Source organism: Emys orbicularis, chromosome 4 (genome assembly GCF_028017835.1).
Source record: "Emys orbicularis isolate rEmyOrb1 chromosome 4, rEmyOrb1.hap1, whole genome shotgun sequence".
Lineage (NCBI taxonomy): Eukaryota > Metazoa > Chordata > Testudines > Emydidae > Emys > Emys orbicularis.
Genome location: NC_088686.1, coordinates 154106839 through 154127001, shown reverse-complemented (window position 1 = coordinate 154127001; position 20163 = coordinate 154106839). Strand labels below are relative to the sequence as shown.

Below are 20163 nucleotides of genomic sequence, written 5' to 3'. Positions count from 1 at the left end.
AATTATGGGCCAATTTATTTGCAGCCATCAATTTGTTCCTCCCCGTTATTCTCTGTCCCAATCTCTGGAATTTGTTCCTTGTTGTTCCAGCACCGCAGGCCGTGTGGGAACCCCACCCTGTGCGGTTAGTGCAAAGGAGTTGGTTAGCGCCACCTTGTCCAAGGCGCGGAGTTAAAGAGCCAGAATCTCTTCAGTCATCTTGGAATTTAGGGCCAGGCCAAAGCAGCCTCCCAGCTCAGGGATCAATGCTCATCATAAGGCACTTGCTGTTAAGTGCTCTGTGGGACAATCTACCCCCTGCCCTCCATCCCGGCTAGACAGACGCCTTCTATTTGCACTGATGGAGTCTACTTAGAAGCAGAGTTAAATTGGTGCAAATCTTGGTGGTTTATGGAAACAACTTGTTCCCTGGTTTACATGGGAGATTTGCACCAGGGCTGGAATTGGGGCTTAATCCCCAATATAGCTAAAGCCTGAGTCACAGAGGATGGGCTCTAATCTACATGTGTGGGCCCTGATCACGTGATCTGATTCTTATATCTGTTTGGAGTTGATGCTTTGGAATGACTAGGGCCAAGCACAGGGAAGAGCATCCATCTGTATTGATCCACATGCAGCGCTGAGAGTCAATGGGGTCTAATGACTAGCGTGCTGGACTGGGACACAGGACAGCCGGGTTCATTCTCAGCTCTAAAACTGGTTTGCTGGGTGACCTTAGGCAAGTCACTTCCCTGCTCTGTGCCTAGTGTCTTGTCCTCCCTTAGTCTATTTTGAGTATAAGCTCTTCCAGGCAGGGGCTGTGTGCAACTATAACGCAAATTACAGGCTGCATTGTATGGTTGTGTAATGGCCTCCACAGCTCCCCCTTGAGGCATGGCACGGCCCTGAAGCCACAGTTTCTCTTTCCTCAGTAATTTCTCAAAGGCTTTCTCGTAACCAGTAACTCCCATATTGGGCTGGCTTGTTATCATAAACGGCTACAAAATAACGCCATCAAAGTCCAAGTCTGAAGTTGATATATTTTATGGTTTATATATCCATCCTTCCCGACTCTTCATCCAGACACTCCCAGTCCTCCTGCCACGAGTCTCCCCTACCATGCTGGAGTCTTTTCTCCACTGGTGTCCTGGAGCAGGGGTTCCCAGACTGTGCGCTGTGGCCCAAAGGTGAGCCACAACACAGTCCCAGGGTGCTATCTGGTCCCTAGGGTGACCAGATAGCAAGTGTGAAAAATTGGGGTGGGGGTGGGGGGGTAATAGGAGCCTATATAAGAAAAAGCCCCAAATATTGGGACTGTCCCTATAAAATCGGGACATCTGGTCACCCTAGTCCCACGTGGTCTGCCATAGGTGGAGTTTGGGGGCAAATGAGGGGGTGTTGCCCCCACCAAAAAATACTGTATACGTTGGCGGAGTGGCGGCCGGTGATGGCCCTAGGGTTGCCAACTTTCCAATGTCCCAAAACTGGACAGTACAGCAGGAGCGCTGGTACCGCCCCCTACCCCCTGCTCTGCCTCTTCCCCCAAGGCCCCACCATGCATTTACTCCTCATCCCCTCTCCCCCTGTCACTCAGTGCTCTCCCCCTCCCCCTTTCCCATTGAACGGTTACATCTGTACTGTTCTCAAGGTTGTGGATTTTTTTTAACATAATGGAAATATAATGAGCCAAACAATATGGTTCTATCATGAGAAAAAATTCTATTTGGGAAGAAAAATTAAAATAAAAAAATTGGTTAAATTAGGCTTGTAAAAGTACTTTTTTTTCTTCAGTACTTTTTTAAAAAGTGTTTGTTCTGTGATTATTACTGTTCCATGTGACAACACGACTAAGCCCATTATACAAGGCTACACTGCACAATGGACCATGGGGGACACTTTAGGAATAATCTGAACTATCCTGCCATGATTCAGCTCAGACTAGGTTGTCATTTCAGGAAATACAAAATAATGGAGCTAATTTGTCTGTGGAATGAGCTTTACCTATGTATAGAAAACTAGAACAGAGGATGGAATTTGCTGCTACCGTCCAGCTGTGACGCAGCAGCCCAGAACGCTGTCCTGGGGAGAGAGACAGCCAGTGACGGGGCAGCTCGAGCTGGGGAGGGGGCTGGGAATCCACTCAAAGGGGCAGTTGGGAAAAGCTGTTACAGAAGGAGAAGAATCGAGATGCGGAGCTAGCGGATGAACTGGAGCTTGGGTAGAAGGGGAGGTGATTTTTTAAAACAAGAACAAGAGAATAAAAGTGGGGGACTGGGAAGTGAGAAGAAGGAAAGAAGGAAAATAGAAAAGGTGTCAGGCCACGAGAAGCAGAAAAAAAATAGACCTGGGTACATGAGCAGGCACTATGAGAGAAGGGAAGTGAAGGGAAAGAAAATCTACAGACTTACTCAGAAAGAGAGGATCAAGGGAAAAACTGGAAGGAACTGCCACTGAGGGAAAGGGGGATTGATCTGGGTTAGATGCAAAGAGATCCTGAAAAGGGTAAACAAGACGCCCACCCACAAAGGACTAAATTACACGAGCAGAGAGAATGGCGGTGTGAACGTCTGTTGATGGAATACAGTTCAAAGGTGCCTAATGGAGAAGTGAGGCCCACTAGGTGAAGAAACCCCGCTTGTGGATAAACTCAGTGCAAAGAGGTACAGCCACAGGAACATCGACTCTATGGAGCACTTCAGGCTGAAGAGAAGGAAAGAACAGGACAGCACGAATGGAACTGGACTTACAGCCAAGGAGAGGAAAAGTTGATTCTTCTCTGAAGTGACACAGTATATAGGAGAGTCAACTCTTGTTCTTGTTCATAACAATGCACTTGGTACTAACTACACAGCGCGTACAAGCTCACAAAGGTTAATGAGCAACAAAGAGTCCTGTGGCACCTTTAAGACTAACAGATGTATTGGAGCATAAGCTTTCGTGGGTGAATGCCCACTTCGTCAGATGCATGTAATGGAAATTTCCAGGGGCAGGTAGAAATATGCTGGCAAGAACCAGTCTGGAGATAACGAGGTTATTTCAGTCAGGGAGGGTGAGGTCCTCTGCTAGCAGTTGAAGTGTGAACACCAAGGGAGGAGAAACTGCTTTTGTAGTTGGATAGCCATTCACAGTCTTTGTTTAATCCTGATCTGATGGTGTCAAATTTGCACATAGTTAGTGTATGTTCTTCATTTTCCGAGTGCTCAGCTTTAGAGAGCTGGGTCTGATTTACAGAAGTGCTGGGTACTCACAGCTGCAACTAAGGTCAATGGGAGCTGGGCTTGAATATATAAAGTGCTATAAAAATGCTCAATGCTCTGAAAAATCTGGCCCTAGGCATCTCCAATTGGGCACCCAACATTTCTGGCACTTTTAACAATTTTGGCTTTCATTTTGGTGTAAAATAGGGGAAAAAATGATTCCTTACACTCACAGAGGATTTGTGAAGATATAAATGTATTAATGTCTATAAAGAAGTAAAAGGACAACATCATAAACAAACTAGGTAAATACAACCTAGATGGAGTTATTATAAGGTGGGTGCATAACTGGTTGGATAACCATTCCCAGAGAGTAGTTATCAATGGTTCACAGTCATGCTGGAAGGGAATAATGAGTGGGGTCCCACAGGGATCAGTTCTGCTCTGGTTCTTTTCAATGTCTTCATCAATGATTTAGATGATGGCACAGAAAGTACACTTATAAAGTTTGAGGACGATACCAAGCTGGAAAGAGTCGCAAGTGTTTTGGAGAATAGGATTAAAATTCATGTCATGTTAAACTGTCTTGGAATAAGAGAGAAGGTCCTCTCATGGATCAGTAATTGGTTAATAGGAAACACTGGTCAGTTTTCAGAATGGAGAGAGGTAACCATGGTGTCCCCCAGGGGTCTGTTCCGGGACCAGTACTATTCAACATATTCATAAAAGATCTAGAAAAAGGAGCAAACGATGAGGTGGCAAAATTTGCAGATGATAAAAAACTACTCAAGATAGGTAAGTCCAAAGCAGGCTGCAAAAGGGATCTTACAAAACTGGGTTAGTGGGCAACAAAATGGTAGATGAAATTCAATGTTGATAAATGCAAAGTAATGCATGTTGGAAAACATAATTCCAACTATACATATAAAACGATGAGGCCTAAATTAGCTGTTACCACTCAAGAAAGAGATCTTGGAGTCCTTGTGGATAGTTCTCTGAAAACATCCACTCAATGTGCAGCGACAGTCAAAAAAGCAAACAGAATGTTGGGAATCATTAAGAAAGGGATAGATAATAAGACTTAAAATATCATATTGCCTCTATATAAATCCATGGTACACCCACATCTTGAATACTGTGTGCAGATGTGGTCACCCCATCTCAAAAAAGACATATTTGACTTGGAAAAGATTCAGAAAAGGGCAACAAAAATGATTAGGGGCTGTCGTATGAGGAGAGATTAATAAGACTGGGATTTTTCAGCTTGGAAAAGAGACGACTAAGGGGGGATATGATCATGACTGGTGTGGAGAAAGTAAAGAAGGAAGTGTTAGTTACTCCTTCTCATAACACAAGAACTAGGGGTCACCAAATGAAATTAATAGGCAGCAAAAGGAAGTATTTCTTTACACAATGCACAGTGAACCCATGGAACTCTTTGCCAGAGGATGTTGTGAAGGCTAAGACAATAACAGGGTTAAAAAAAGAACTAGATAAATTCATGGAGGACAGGTCCATCAATGGCTATTAGCCAGGATGGGCAGGGACGGTGTCCCTAGCCTCTGTTTGCCAGAAGCTGGGAATAGGCGACAGAGGGTGGATCATTTGATGATTACCTGTTCTGTTCATTCCCTCTGGGGCACTTGGAATTGGCCACTGTCAGAAGATAGGATAATGAGCTAGATGGACCTTTGGTCCGACCCAGTATGGCTGTTCTTATGTTCAAAATGATCAGGAGAAATGGTTGGAAGTAAATATGATGAAATTCAATAAGGACAAAGGCAAGCTTAGGAAGGAACAATCAGTTGCACACACAAAAAATGGGAAATGACTGCCTAGGTCAAGTACTGTGGGAAAGGATCTGGGAATCATAGTGGATCACATGCTAAATATGAATCAACAGTGTAACACTGTTGCAAAAAAAAAAAAAAAGCAATCATTCTGGGATGTATTAGCAGGAGTGTTGTAAGCAAGACAAGAGAAATAATTTTTCCACTCTACTCCATGCTGATTAGTACTCATCTGGAGTATTGTGTCCAGTTCTGAGCACCACATTTCAGGAAGGATGTGAACAAATTGAAGAGAGTCCAGAGAAGAGCAACAAAAATGATAAAGGTTTAGAAAACGTGACCTATGAGGGAAGATTTAAAAAGATCATAAAAAGCCCAGGAGGAATCAATAACTGTGGGAGCAGAGCAGGGGGTGGATGGTGTGCAGTAAATCAGGCCTGGGGCCACACACTGAACGATGAGGATATGATTGACAGGGGCGGCTCCAGGCACCAGTGCTCCAAGCGCGTGTCTGGGGCGGCAAGCCATGGGGGGCGGCCTGCTGGTCACCGTGAGGGCGGCAGTCAGGCTGCCTTCAGCGGCATGCCTGCGGGAGGTTCACCGGTCCTGCGGCAATTCGGCGGCGGGTACGCCGAAGGCGCGGGACCGGTGGACCTTCTGCAGGCATGCCACCGAAGGCTGCCTCACTGCCGTGCTTGGGGCGGCAAAATACATAGAGCCGCCCCTGATTATTGAGCAGCTACCCATAATTCAGTGAGCACTGTCTATCCTGTGCTCTAAATAAGGCAGGGGTCCTGTGGAAAAAATATTATGTGATTATGTAATTAAAGACTGTAATCATAATGCATACACACAAAGGAACTGAAATAAGAGTGCATCGACAACCTTAGTTCTGGTGTTTCCTAACTTTGGAGTGTTTGACCTTGCAATTTTAACATTCTTTTAACATAGGTTTTTTGGATGTAATGTAGAAAGACTTAGAAACTGACATACACAGCAGCCAAGATCAGTGCCCCATAGTGCCAGGCCATGGGTGGCAGGTTTGTAGAAATTTTGGTGGTGCCCAGAACCTGTCCCCCCCAAACTCCTCCCCCCCCACCTGCCTAAGGCTCTGGGAGGGAGTTTGGGTGGAGGGAGGAGGTCTGGGCTGCAGGCCCTGGGCTGGGGATTAGGGTGCAGGAGGGGTGCAGGCTCTGGGATGGAGTTTGGGTGGAGGAGGGGGTCTGGGGTGCAGGCTCTGGGATGGAGTTTGGGTGTAGGCTCTGGGATGGGGAAAGGGGTGGGCGTGCAGGAGAGGGTGAGAGGTGCAGGCTCTGGGAGGGGGTGCAGAGGGAGGGGGTGCAGGCTCTGGTAGGGAGTGCAGGGGTGAGGGCTGTGGGGCTGAGGATGAGGGGTTTGGAGTGTGGGAGGGGGCTCAGGGCTAGGGCAGAGGGTTGGGTGAGGGCTGTGGGGCTGAGGATGAGGGGTTCATGATGCAGGAGGAGGCTCAGGGCTGGGGCAGAGGATTAGGGTGCGGGGGGATGAGGGCTCTGGATGGGGTTATGGGGTTTGGGGCATTGGAGAGGCTCAGGGCTAGGGCGGAAGGGCAGGGTAAGGGCAGCCTGCCCTGCCATTAGTGGATGGGGGCACTAGGACCCTGCGGCAGCAGTTGATGCCCTGGGGGAGGTGAGCGGGGGCAGCAAGTGTGAGCTGGGGGACACTCGGGGGAGGCACGTGGGGGCGGCAGACGGGGCTGGGGGAGAGATCTGGCCCCAAACATTGGTGGAGCAGGGCCCCCGGGCCTAGGGTGACCAGATGTCCCGATTTTATAGGGACAGTCCCGATTTTTTGGTCTTTTTCTTATATAGGCTCCTATTACCCCCCACCCCCTGTCCCGATTTTTCACATTTGCTGTCTGGTCACCCTACCCGGGCCCTGAATATTGCTGGAGCCCGGGCACCACGAGTGTATATAACTCGCCGCCCCTGTGCCAGGCACTGCACAAACACACGGTGATTGAAATTGGTGCCCCGTTGTGCTGGGCATTGCACAGAAACCCAGTGACAGAGATCAGCACCTCCTTGTGCCGGGTGTTGTACAGACATCCTGTGAAAGAATATCCCGTTCCTGAAGAGCAGACACATTAAACAGACCTGATAGATAAAGAATGAGAAGGGAAACAGAGGCACAGAGAGAGGAAATGAGAACTCGGTTACAGAGCTAGAAACAGAAGCCAGGTGCCCTGGATCTCTGTCTAGCACCGTTACCCACTTGGAAACAACTTGTTCCCTGGTTTACATGGGAGATTTGCCGCGGGGGGAGGGCGGCCAGAGCGCCGGGGGGGGTGGGCGGCGAGCCCGGCTGTGGCCCCGCTCTCCCCGGCGGCCCGAGCGCCGCGCCGCCCCCCTCCAGGTGCCGCCCCAAGCACCAGCTTGGTTGCCTGGTGCCTGGAGCCGGCCCTGGCTACAGCTGTTGCCGGGGGGGAGGCTTGAAAACTGAGCTGGGAGTGCTGGAAATTCAATAGTCCCACATGATCCAATCCCAATTAGGGGCTGGCCGTCAAGGCAGGGGAGGGATTCGTCCGGACTGACAGCAAGCCCAGCCAGTCCTGGTTTTGCAGAGGTGGGATTAACCCTTCTCCAGGATCCTTGTCACTTCCTAGGTAGGACCAGCCCCTCAGCATCGGCTAGGGCTCCCCCACTCAGGGACACCCCCTCCCAGTGTCCCAGCGCCCCAGCATCTGCGGGCTCCAGGGGAAGCCCGGGCACAGGGGAGGGGAATTCAGCAGTTGCTGGATACACAGAGAGAACAGGGCAGACGGAGGCGCTGGATCGGAAGAACAGGAGCCCCCAGCCCCAGGTATGTCCCCACTGCAGGAGCCACAAGGGAAAAGGGCTGATGCCCCCTGCCCTGCTTTATAGGGACTCCTCCGTCACCCCGATACTCAGGGGGACGTGCCCATTCAGGACATATCCCCCAGGTGGGGGCTTTTCTCTTTGCAGCTCCCTCTGTGGGGAGGGGAGGGGAGGGACCTGTCTGTGCTGATTGGAGGCAGGGGGCGGGGGCATGGGCAGGGGGGTCAGGGAGGGACCTGTCTGTGCTGGGGGGGGGGGGGGCAGTGAGCTGGGGGTACAAGTCGTGGGTCTTGCCCTCACTACATTTACTGTGGGGGGCTCTAGTAGTGGCCCTTCTATTTAGGTCACCAAACACTTTCCCTTACAAAATAATTCTTGCCACTTCTTCTTTGAGAAGCTCCCATTCCCCTGCTCTCTGCAGCAGGCTGGAGAAGCGCCTCGTCTTTGTCCCGTGAAATTCCGTTCAGGTCTGGCTGAGGTATAAACTGCTAAAAATGGCCATTTCCCTTCCCTTGATTTTGTTCCTCAGGAAAACGTCAGCAGCTTGCCAGAATAAGAGCTGAACACAAACATTATAAGGCTGGGCTCACGACGACCCAATAGCAGCTGGTACTGTACTGGGAATGTCTGTATTAAAATAAAAATATCTGGAAATTACATACAAAAATCTCTGTTAAAAGAACATTATTTAGGTAGCAAAGTCAAGCAGCACTCATAAGTTAGGAAATGACAGATTCACAGTTACCTGCTTTATTCATCTGCATTCATTTAATTAGATAGTTACATACTATTTTTTTCCACAGGACACACTCAGGACACCAGATGGATGCACAAGTGGGCAGAGTTAATGTTGAGTGGGCAGATCTTGGAATTTCCTAACATTCAAGTGGTTGGCTTTGCAACCTAAATAACGTACTTTTACTGTAGTGTTTCATATGGATCTTTTGCTGCAGGCTGCGCAGGAGGAGGCTGGATGCTCTCGACAGGTCCCATGCATGTTTATTGAGATTGGCATCTGAGAGTGCAGCCGCTCCTGAGACAGACCATGGCCACAGAACTACGTACAAGTGCAGATTTGGGTCTCCAGTTACAGGTGCCTTTAGAGCAGGGGGTGCAGCCCCCAGTAAAAAGGGAGGAACAAGATCCACCAGGCCCCGAGCCAGGGCAGGGAGTGGAGCAGGGAGAGAACCTTCCCTTTGTTGTCTGTTCTGGGACCATCGGGGAATTATTGAGATGGGCGGCTCCACAACAGTCCAGGCCTCAGAGGCAGGACGAGCCGCCCCAGCGCTGGGAAGTCCAGTGGCAGGAGGTGCTGCAGGCCCTATGGACCCCTCCTGAAGTTGTGCCGGCCCCGGTGACGCTACAGCTGCCTGAGCTGGCACCAGGGGACGATATTGAGGCCTATCTGGCCAACTTCGAGCATGTGGCTAATGCCTGCCAGTGGCCGAGAGGAGAGTGGGTAACGCGACTCGTGCCGGCACTCAGCGGAAAAGCCCGACAGGCCTACAGCAGCCTGGAGGCTAGAGACAGCAGAGACTATGGGAAGGTGAAAGCTGCCATCCTGCAAGGGGAGGACACCCGCCTGGAGATGCGGCGTCGATGCTTCAGGCAATTCCGCTACCAGGAGGCCGAGGGGCCCCGGGAGGCTTACAGCCGCCTCCAGGAGCTCTGCCATCGCTGGCTGGAGCCACAGAGCCGCACCAAGGAGCAGATCCTGGAGCTGCTGATCCTGGAGCAGTTCCTGACCATCCTGCCAGAGGAAATGCAGAACTGGGTCTGGGAACGTGGCCCAGAGAACTGCGCCCAAGCGGTGGCCCTGGCAGAGGGGTTCCAACTGGGGCAGCCAGAGGCTGGATTATGGGAGCAGCAGGTAAGAATATTTTAACTTGATAATCCCAGTGGAGACTGGGTGGGAAGGGAAGAAGATGCCAAATATATAGATAGGCTCCAGATGGGACTGGATGTTCACAGGCCAGATTACTGTGCTGTAAACTCAGCATCCAGTCCTCCTCCCTAGAGCAAGCAGAGAGCAAAGGCTGTTTCTGTTAGGCGGGGAGTGATGGCTGGATGTAGGAGCTGGTACTGAAGGGAATCAGGGCTGCAAAACTCTCTTTGGGTCACGATCAGAGCTAGAGGAAGAAAGGGATCAGGATACCTTTGAAAGGAGAAGAATAAGAAGGGATATCATAGTGGCATTGAACTGGGATCTTTTATTCGCCCTGTCTCCTATTACACGAATAAGGGGATGGCAAGCCACTAGGCATAAAGCAAAATGTAAAACTTCAAGTCCGTTTCCACCCAACACCATATGCCATTTCAGGCCTAGAATGGAGCAGGGTACAATAAATGGATTGGATATATTTAGGGATAGAAAGACTTTCCAGGATTCTACTACAAGTTGTACTTCTTTAATCCGGACTTCCCTTGTCCGGCAACATCCGTGGTCCAGCATCCACTGTGACCCCGGGGGTGCTCCGGGGATGGAGTACTCACGGGGAAAAGCCAGTGGCCCCGGGCTTAGAAACTCCTCCCCTGCCCTCCCAGAGTTTCTGGAGCACCGCAAACAGCTGATTTGCGGCGTTCAAGCTCAGGGAGGGAGGGAGAGGAGCAGGGAAAGGGTGGCGCTCAGGGGACGAAGCGGAGCAGCTGCAGAGCCCCGTGGCCGGGGGCAGGAGCGCAGCCTGGTGGCTGGGGGCTAGGAGCGCTCCCGGCACCTGGGCTCCATTGCCGGTTGTGGGGCTCCACTCTGGGCCCCCGGCCAAAGAGCTCTGCAGCTGCCCCGCTTCTCCCCCTGAGCACCACCCTGTCTCCGCTCCATCAATGCCAGCCCCTCTGCTGCTGCCGGAGCACAGACCCGCAGCCGGCAGCAGCAGAGGGGCCGGCATTGACCTGACCTCCCCTGGTCCGGCAAATTCCCTGGTTCGGGACCGGTCAGGTCCCAAGCGTGCCGGACCAGCAAGGTACGACCTGTAGTATATATCCAACTTCATCTACCTCAGTTGACCTCTAGATACTGGGGCTCAGGAGGGATCTTTCCTGGGGAGAAGATTTTCCCATAGTGATGGGGTCCTTACACTTTTTTCTCAAGCGTCTGGTGCTGGCTACTGTCAGAGATGAGATACTGGGCTAGATGGACCACTGGTCTGATCCAGTCTGGCAGTTCCTGGGTGCCTAATTGCACAAGTCTCTGACAATCTGTTTGTTTGACCTGGTAGAACCTGGTTGTGTGGGCGTCACTTCATTTAGCTTATTACTATTCTTATTATTAATTGGCTATTTGACATGGTGCCTCGGGCCCTGCACAGAGTGTGTTCAAGGGGCATCCTCTTTCTTATGCTCCTGTGTTACTGTAAGGGTCTCTGTTTTGTTACTTGCCCTCCACAGTACCCCCTGCTGAGCCTGGAAATCTAGCTTGGGTCTGTGGTCCCTTCCACCATCTCTGTGTTTCCTGAGGACGTTCCCTGACGTCTCCCCTCTCAGACTCCACTCTCCCCTGTGGGTTCTAGGGACCAGCTACAGTGTGATGTGTTTGGCTCATCCTCAGGTCACGGTGCGTGTGAAGGTTGAGGAAGTGACTTCGGAGAAGATGGCTTCCCCTGAGGCATTATGGGATGCTCCCGGCTCCCAGCTAGAGCAGTTGCAGCCCCATCACGAATGTGTATCCCAGGAGGAGGTGGGACGAGTTGAGACCCCAGGACACCAGTATGAACCACTCTGTGTCCCCAAAGAGGAGCCCCCGATCCTCCAGGAAATGGATAATAAGTCAGGTATGGGGAAGGCTCGGAGAGGGGCTGAGGGGGCAGCAGAGAGGTGAGCACCCAGGGCTGAACATTTTGGGGGACTGGGGAGTACTGGCTTGCTTGGGGGTGGGGAGCGATGGAATATGAAACCCCCCTGCCACTTCCAGTGTTGGAGAGCAATACAGGGGATACTCAAAATACAAACTGAAATTTATAGAAATAAAGTTTTCAAAACAGATTTTTTTCTTTTTTCTGTCCAAATTTTTTAATGAAAAAAATATAAACAAAATATTTCTAATTGAATAATTTCACTGTGATTTTTTTTTCTTAAAAAAATGAAGGGGAAAGTGAAAAGTTTTGAATGAAACTGAAACTGTTAATTTTCTTTCCACATTTTCCACATATACCCCTCCCCAAATCTTTGACCAGCAGCATTTCATATGTTGTTAGATGCCAGCTGGGGCAAAGATATGTGGAAGTTTTTAAGAACAAGTTAGATAAAGACGTGTCAGGAATCATTTAGGATCCTTAATCCTGCCTCAGTGCATGGGGATGAACTAGATGGCCTCTTGAGGTCCCTTTCAGCCCTATATTTCTATGATTCTATATGGGGAGTTTTCTCTGACAACTGTGTGGGAATTGGATTATATTCCTGCCTCTACCATGCAGTTCTCTATGATGTTGGGCAAGCCACTTAAATCAAACTTTTCACAGACTTCCCTAACACAGGTCAACTGACTCGAGTCTCTCTCACCTTGGGATTACATTGCAGTGTAGACGTACTCTGGGTGTTCCTCATTTTCTGGGTGCCCAATTGAGAGCCTGGAGTCTGATTTGCAGAAGTGCTGAGCACCCACAAATGTGACTGAGGTCAAAGGGCGCTGTGCTTTGAACAGATATGGTGCTATGTAAAACTAAGTAGTCTGAAAAATCAGGTTTTCGGCACCTCGGACTGGGCATGCAAAATTAGAAGACATTTTTGACAATTTTGGCTTTCATCTCTGTGTTTCAGTTCCCCGTGCATAAATCGGATAATAACTCCATATCCCACAGGGTTGTTGTGAAGATAAATTCATTAACGCTGGTAAAGAACTAAGATACTACGATGACAGCAGCATTGAAAAGGAGGAATCAGTAATTCTGTATTCAGTGCATGGTTTGAATGGTGTGCAGTCAATAACGCATGCGACCACACGCTCAATGTGGAGGATAAAAAGAGTTATTGAATAGCTACCATTCAATGAACACAGTCCATCCTGTGCTCTGAATGAGGAAAAAACAGTTTGTGATCATAGAATTAAAGACTATAAAAATGCATATGCACAAGGAAGCTGAAATAAGGTTGCCTGGGCAAGATTAATTCTGGCATTCCCAACCTTTGAGTGTTCATCTTTGCAACCTTAACAGTGTGTTTACATGGGGGTTTTGAATGTAATATGGAAGTCCCTGGAAAGTCACACACACATTAATCAAGCTCAGTGCTCCAGTCCTCTGCATCTCATTTGCTCCTGCTTCTCTCCCCTTCACCTGGCTCCTCCTTCATTTTCTCCCTTTCCCAAGCCCATATCCCCTGCCATTCATCTCTGCCCCCTCTCCCCTGTTCCTCACTCCTCTTGAGATTTGTGAGAATAATTGTGATTTTTAAGAAATCCTGGAACACCGAGCTTTTTTCCAGTCCTCTGGAACTCCCCAGTGTCAAACCAGTATTTAAAAGTGTAAACCTGAGTATCTCTAGGTCAGTTAGTCTGACATCAGTACTGGGGAAGATCACAGAGCAGCTGCTATGGGATGCAGTCAATAAAGAATTAAAGGATGGTAGCATAATTAATGCCAGTGAGTCAGTTTGGTTTTGTGGAAAATAGGTCTTGTCAAATAAACCTGATGTCGCTTTTTGATGAGATCACAAGTTTGGTTGATAAAGGTAACTCTCTTGACTTGATGTACTGAGACTTCTGTAAGGCATTTGACTTAGCACTGCACGGCATTCTGATTAAACAATTAGCACCATACAAAATCAGGGCACCCATATTAGATGTAGTGAAAACTGGCTAGTTGTTAGATGTCAGAAAGTAATTGTAAATTAGGATTCCTCATGTGCATGTGGGTGCTTGTTTGTTTTTTTGGTGGGGTCCTGCAGAGATCTGTTCTTGGCCTAATGCTATTCAGTATTTTTATCAGTGATCTGGAAAGAAATACAAAATCATTGGTAGTAAAATTTGCAGATGACACTAAAATTAGGTGCAGAGGTAAATAACAATGGGGACAAGCCATTTATACAGAGCAATCTGGATTGGCTTATTTGAACACCATGCATGTATATACAGCCAAATACATGATCACGCATCTAGGAACGAAAAATGCAGGTTACATTTCCTGGATAGGGATAGTATCCTGGAATGCAGCGACACTGAAAAGGACTTAGGGGTCATGATAGGTAAATAAATGAACATGAACTCCCAGTGCAATAGTGTAGCTAGGAGGGTGAATGTGACCTTCATATATATAAGCAGGAGAATTTGAAGTAGGATCAGGAAAGGGATGTTGCTTTTGTATATGGCATTACTGAGACCATTACTGGATACTGTGTGTCAGTTCTCGTGTCCACACTTCATACAGGACTTTGACAAACTGGAAAGGATTCAGAAAAGAACAACAAGAACAAATGTAAGAAAAGGAATACAAGATTGTAAGAATTATTTGAGTTCTGGAAAATGTCTTACAATGGGAGGTTCAAGAAGCTCAATCTGTTTTTTATTACATTGTTGATAAATTGTATAGTCAATTGCTTGACCATACTTTGGCTTGTTACTGTGTTATGAAATATACTCCTGAGACCAAGTAATCCATGTCAGACTGGTTTATCAATATGGTACAGGAAAAAGGTTCTATGTGATACCAGTTTCTGAAGATCAGTCCCATGCAGCGATGTTACATTAATCTCATGCAGGTGTCCTCCCCAGAGTTACACCCCTAAAGCCATTCTTTTGTACCCTACTTTTTTACCAGTAAAAGGCACCGCATATATAATTTGAAACTGGATTTAATTAGTCAGCTTTCTACCTTGTTTGGTTTTGATACCAGGTTTACCCCTTTATCTTTTGTTCCGAACCCATGTCTTTCAGGTCATGATGCACCATTATTTTTGTTTTGAGCACATGCATTCCAAGTACTAAGGGACTTGAAAGCACCTCCTAGCTTTGTGTATAACTCCTTTCCTACGGTCATGAAGATGTAATCATCTGTCTGGATACTGACAGTTTTTCTATCTACTCAAGCCAAGGTTACTTCAGCTAATGCAAGATCTTAGGGATACTTAGCATAAGTGTACAGAATTTTGGTATAGGTCAGTTTAGGCTATATCACTGTTACAATATTTGTGCTTAATGGTTCTTAATACATTATGTATGTATTAATCAACAATATAAAAAAAAACTGTTAAAAGAACATTAAAATTACAAAGTCCAGCAGCAAAAGCTAGGAAATGCTGAAATTAAGGTTGCCTGTTCAAGGGTGTCAAGGGACTCCACCAATCTGGGGAAGCAGGTAGCTAAGGAGAACTGAGGTAATGACTCAAGGCAACATTTCCCCTCCAAAATAAGGAGAATTTATGGCACTTTAAAAGTGTGGGAAGCCCCCAAATCTGAAGGTGCTTTGCTATTCATATCAAATATGAATATTGGATAATTAAACAGAAAATGGCAGTCTGAGGAGATGTCACATAACTGATTGATATGTAGAGTGAAGGAGCACAATCTGAGGGGACTTTATATTGATATTTAATCATTGGGGGGATCTGAGGGATTTGATTAATGTTTGGTAATTACTTAGAAAAAAGCACATTGGGATTTTCTACCAATATTCGAGAATTAGACAAAAATGGCAAAACCTGAGGGGAAAATGGAGATTTTTCCATCAATATTAGATGGGGGAGAGAGAGAGGGTAAAATCCCAGGGGATTTATATTAATAACTTATTAATTTAAATTAATAGTATATTTCTATTAATGCTTTTCGGCCTTTGTCACATAGTGTGTCTTATATTTGGACCTTGGCAGGCTAAAAGATATGTCAACTAAGGGCAATTGTTTCCCTCTAAAACCAGAAGTTAAAAAGGGGGATATAGAAAAGTGGTAAAATATGAGGAGACTTTACATCAGTTCGATAATTAGAGAAAGTGAGGATTTGCTCCCAATCAAACATTTGCACAGGCAGCCAGGAGCACTGGGCAATATGGCTTTGACAGGAGAAGGGTAGGGAGGATGGAGCAGGAAAACAGTTGGGAGGGGACAGCAGCATGTAAAGGGCCGTTGTTTGGCAGTTGGGAGATGAAGCCAGAAAGTTCCGTGACAGGTGGGAGAGGGCAGCAATGAGGGAGCAGCAGCAACAACAGTCAAGATGTTTGTATGCCAATGCAAGGAGCCTGGGTAACAAAATGGAGGAACTAGAGTTACTGGTGCAGGAAGTGAAACCGGATATTATAGGGATAACAGAAACATGATGGACTAGTAGTCATGACTGGAGTACAGGGATTGAAGAGTATGTGCTGTTCAGGAAAGACAGAAATGAAGGCAAAGGTGGTGGAGTAGCATTGTATGCTAACGATGAGGTAGACTGTAAAGAAATTAGAAGTGATGGAATGGATAAGAAAGTTAGTTTGGGCCAAAATCACTTTGGGGAAGAAAGCTACTAGAGGTTCCCCTGAGATCGTACTTGGGGTGTGTTACAGACCCCAGGATCTGATTCAGATATAGAGAGAGACCTCCTTAATTGTTTTAATTAAATAAATACTACTGGGCATTGTGTGATTATGGGAGACTTTAACTTCCCAGAACTAGATTGAAGGACAAGTGCTACTAATAATAGTAGGGCCCAGGTTTTCCTGGTTGTGATAACTGACCATTTTTTTTCACCAAATAATTGCTGAACCCGCAAGAGGTGATGCCATTTTTAATTTGGTATTGGTGAGTACTGAGGATCTCAAAGAAGAACTGGTAGTAGAGGACAACCTGGGTTTGAGTGATCATGAGCTAATTCAGTTTAAACTAAAAGGAAGGATAAACAAAAATAGAACTGCAAGTAGGGTCCTTGATTTCAAAAGGGCAACCCTTAAAAATTAAGCTAATTAGTTAGGGAAGTGGGCTGGACTGAAGAACTCAAGGATCTGAATGTGGCGAAGGCTTAGAATTAATTTCTGCAACTTTCACTTAAAGTATCTGAAGCTGGCACCCCATGCAAGGGGGAAAAAATCATAGGGAAAGGTTGCAGACCAACCTGGATTAGCAAGCATCTCAAGCAGGTGATTAAGAGAAAGCAGAAAGCCTACAAGAAATGGAAGATGGGATTGATCAGCAAAGAAAGCTACCTCTGGGAGGTCAGAAAGTGTAGGGATAAAGTGAGAACTGCTGAAAGCCAATCAGAGCTGGACCTTGCAAATGGAATTAAAACCAATAGTAAAAAGGTTCTATAGCCATAAAAAGAAAAAGAAAACAAGGAAAGAAGATGTGGGAGGGCTGAACACTAAGGATGGGTGGAAATTAAGGATAATCTAGGCATGGCCCAACAACCCAAACAAATGCTTTTCCTCAGGTTTTAATGAAGCTAATGAAGAGCTTGGGGGTAGTGATAGGATTGCTAATGGAATAAGGATATAGAAGTAAAAATTATCACATCCAAGGTGGAAGTCAGACTCAAACAGCTTAATGGGACTAAATCAAGGGGCCCGTATAATTGCCATCCAAGAATATTAAAGGAACTGACACATGAAATTACAAGCCCAATAGCAAGGATTTGTAATGAACCTATAAACACGGGGGTGGTACCCTATGACTGGAGAATTGCAAATATAGTATCTATTTTTAAGAAAGGGAAAAAAAGGTGATCCTGGAAACAACAGGCCTGTTAGTTTGACCTCAGTTGTATGCAAGGTCTTGGAACAAATTTTGAAAGGGAAAGTAGTTAAACACATAGAGCTTAAAGGTAGTTGGGATAAACTACAACATGGTTTTACAAAGGGTAGATCATGCCAGACTGACCTGATCTCTTTCTTTGAGAAGATAACTGATTTTTTTAGACAAAGGAGATGCAATAGATTTAATCTACCTGGATTTCAGTAAGGCGTTGATATAGTTCCACATGGGAAATTATTAGTTAAATTGGAGAAGATGGGGATTACTATGAGAACTGAAAGGTGGATAAGGAACTGGTTAAAGGGGAGACTACAGTGGGTCATACTGAAAGGTGAACTGGGAGGCTGGAGGGAGGTTACTAATGGAGTTCCTATGGGATTGGTCTTGGGACCAATCTTATTTAACATTTTTATTACTGACCTTGACACAAAAATTGGGAGTGAGCTAATAAAATTTGCAGATGACTCAAAATTGAGAGGTATTACCAATAAGGAGGAGAACCAGAATATCATACAAGAAGATCTGGATGATCTTGAAAATGGGAGTAAAAGAAATGGGATGGAATTTAATAGTACAAAGTCATGCATTTAGGGACTAACAACAAGAATTTTTACTATAAACTGGAAACATATCAGCTGGAAGTGACAGAAGAGGAGAAAGACCTAGTTGTATTGGTTGATCACATGATGACTATGAGCCACCAATGTGATGTGGCCATGAAAAAGCTAATGAGGTGCTAGAATGCATCAGGCGAGGTATTTGCAGTAGAGACAGGGAAGTACCATCATACAAGGCACTGGTGAGACATCATCTGGAATACTGTGTGCAGTTCTGGTCTCTCATGTTTAAGAAAGATGAATTCAAACTGGAACAGGTGCAGAGAATGGCTACTAGGCTGATCCGAGGAATGGAAAATCTATCTTATGAGAGGAGACTCAAAGAGTTTAACCTAACCAAAAGAAGGCTGAGGGGAGATATGATTGCTCTCTATAAATACATCAGAGGGATAAATTCCAGGGAGAGAGAGAAGTTACAGTAGAAACTCAGGGTTACGAACACCTCGGGAACAGAGGTTGTTCATAACTCTGAACAAAACATTATGGTTGTTTTTTCAAAAGTCTACAACTGAACATTGACTTATTACAGCTTTGAAAATTTATTATACAGAAGAAAAATGCTGCCTTAACCATCTTAATTTAAATGAAACAAGCACAGAAAGAGTTTACTTGTCAAATCTTTGTTTTAAACTTTCCCTTTTTTTTTTTTTTTTTTTTTTTTTTGGTAGTTTACATTTAACACAGTACTGTACTGTACAGTATTAGCTTCTTTTTTGGGTCTCTACTGCTTGATTGCATACTTCCAGTTCCAAATGAGCTGAGTGGTTGACTGGTCAGTTCATAACTCTGGTGTTCGTAACTCTGAGGTTCTAGTGTATTTAAGTTAAGCACCAGTGTGGACACAAGAACAAATGGATATAAATTGGCCATTGACGAGTTTTGGCTTTCACTTTTCTTTAAGTGAAGCTTTCTAACCATCAGAGGAGTGAAGTTCTGGAACAGCCTTCCAGAGGGAACAGTGGGGGCAAAAAAATCTAACTGGCTTCAATACTGAGACTGATAAATTGGAGGAGGAATTGGTATGATGAGACTGCCTACAATGACATGTAGGCAATCTGCAACTGCTAGCAGCAAATATCCCCAATGGCCAGAATGGGAGGGCTCTAAGTTACTACGGAGAATTCTTTCCCAGGTGTCTGATTGGTGGATCTTACCCACATGCTCAGGGTCTAACTGATCATCATATTTGGGGTTGGGAAGGAATTTTCCTCCGGATCAGATTGGCAGAGACCCTGGGGTTTTGTTTTTGTTTTTTGCCTTCCTCTGCAGCATGGGGCATGGGTCACTTGCTGGTTTAAACTAGTGTAAATGGTGAATTCTCTGTAACTTGAAGTCTTTAAACCCTGATTTGAGGCCTTCAGTAATTCAGCCAGAGGTTAAGGTTCTATTACAGGAGCAGCTGGGAGAGGTTTGTGGCCTACAATGTACAGGAAGTCAGACTAGATGATCACGATGGTCCCTTCTGGCCTTAAAGTCTATGAGGGGGTTTTCTATCAATATTCAAAAATTAGAGAGAAATGGCAAAATCTGAGGGGGAAATTAAGATTTTCCAACAATCATTGATAATTAGAGGAAAAAGGGATGAAATCACTCTCCTCCTGATCTCCCATTTCCCCATAGAGATTTCAATCAATAGCTAGACAGTCCCTGCCCCATCCCCTGCCACCGTGGCTTGGCCCTGTCATTGATATGGGAAACAAGGAGTCCTGTGCTTTGAGAAAGGTTTATTTGGGGAATGCATTGTACAATCATAGAAATGTAGGGCTGGAAGGGACCTTAAAAGTTCCGGAGAATTCTATGGCAGTTGGGAGGGGATATCAGAGGGGGATGGGTGAGTGAATGGCAGGTGGAGGTGGGGAGCTGGGTTGGGTTGTTGGGGTCTGGGGAGCAGCTGGGATGGGTTAAATTGGGGCCAGGCAGACTCATCAGGGCTTCTCTACACTTGAAAGTTAATTGGGATTAAGACAGGAAGTGATTTGAAAGTCTATTCCAGAATAACTCTTTAAGTGGACACTGTTATGCCAGAGAAGAGTGCCTCCTTGTTCCTGTTTAGCTTAAGCCATTTTCAAAGATGGATTGGACTATACAGGATCAAGGTACT

The 20163-nt window shown here is 46.2% G+C and overlaps 1 protein-coding gene across 1 annotated transcript in view; it reads left to right on the top strand.

Annotated features, from left to right (window-relative positions):
- Positions 1-8845: 8845 nt before the first annotated feature.
- The window catches only part of LOC135877943 (zinc finger protein 665-like), a 28615-nt gene continuing 17297 nt past the window's right edge, over positions 8846-20163 (top strand). Inside the window, exons 1-3 of the mRNA XM_065403465.1 lie at positions 8846-9094; positions 9347-9670; positions 11345-11567. Coding sequence (XP_065259537.1) covers positions 8846-9094; positions 9347-9670; positions 11345-11567 — 796 coding nt within the window. The remainder of the gene's footprint in view (positions 9095-9346; positions 9671-11344; positions 11568-20163) is intronic.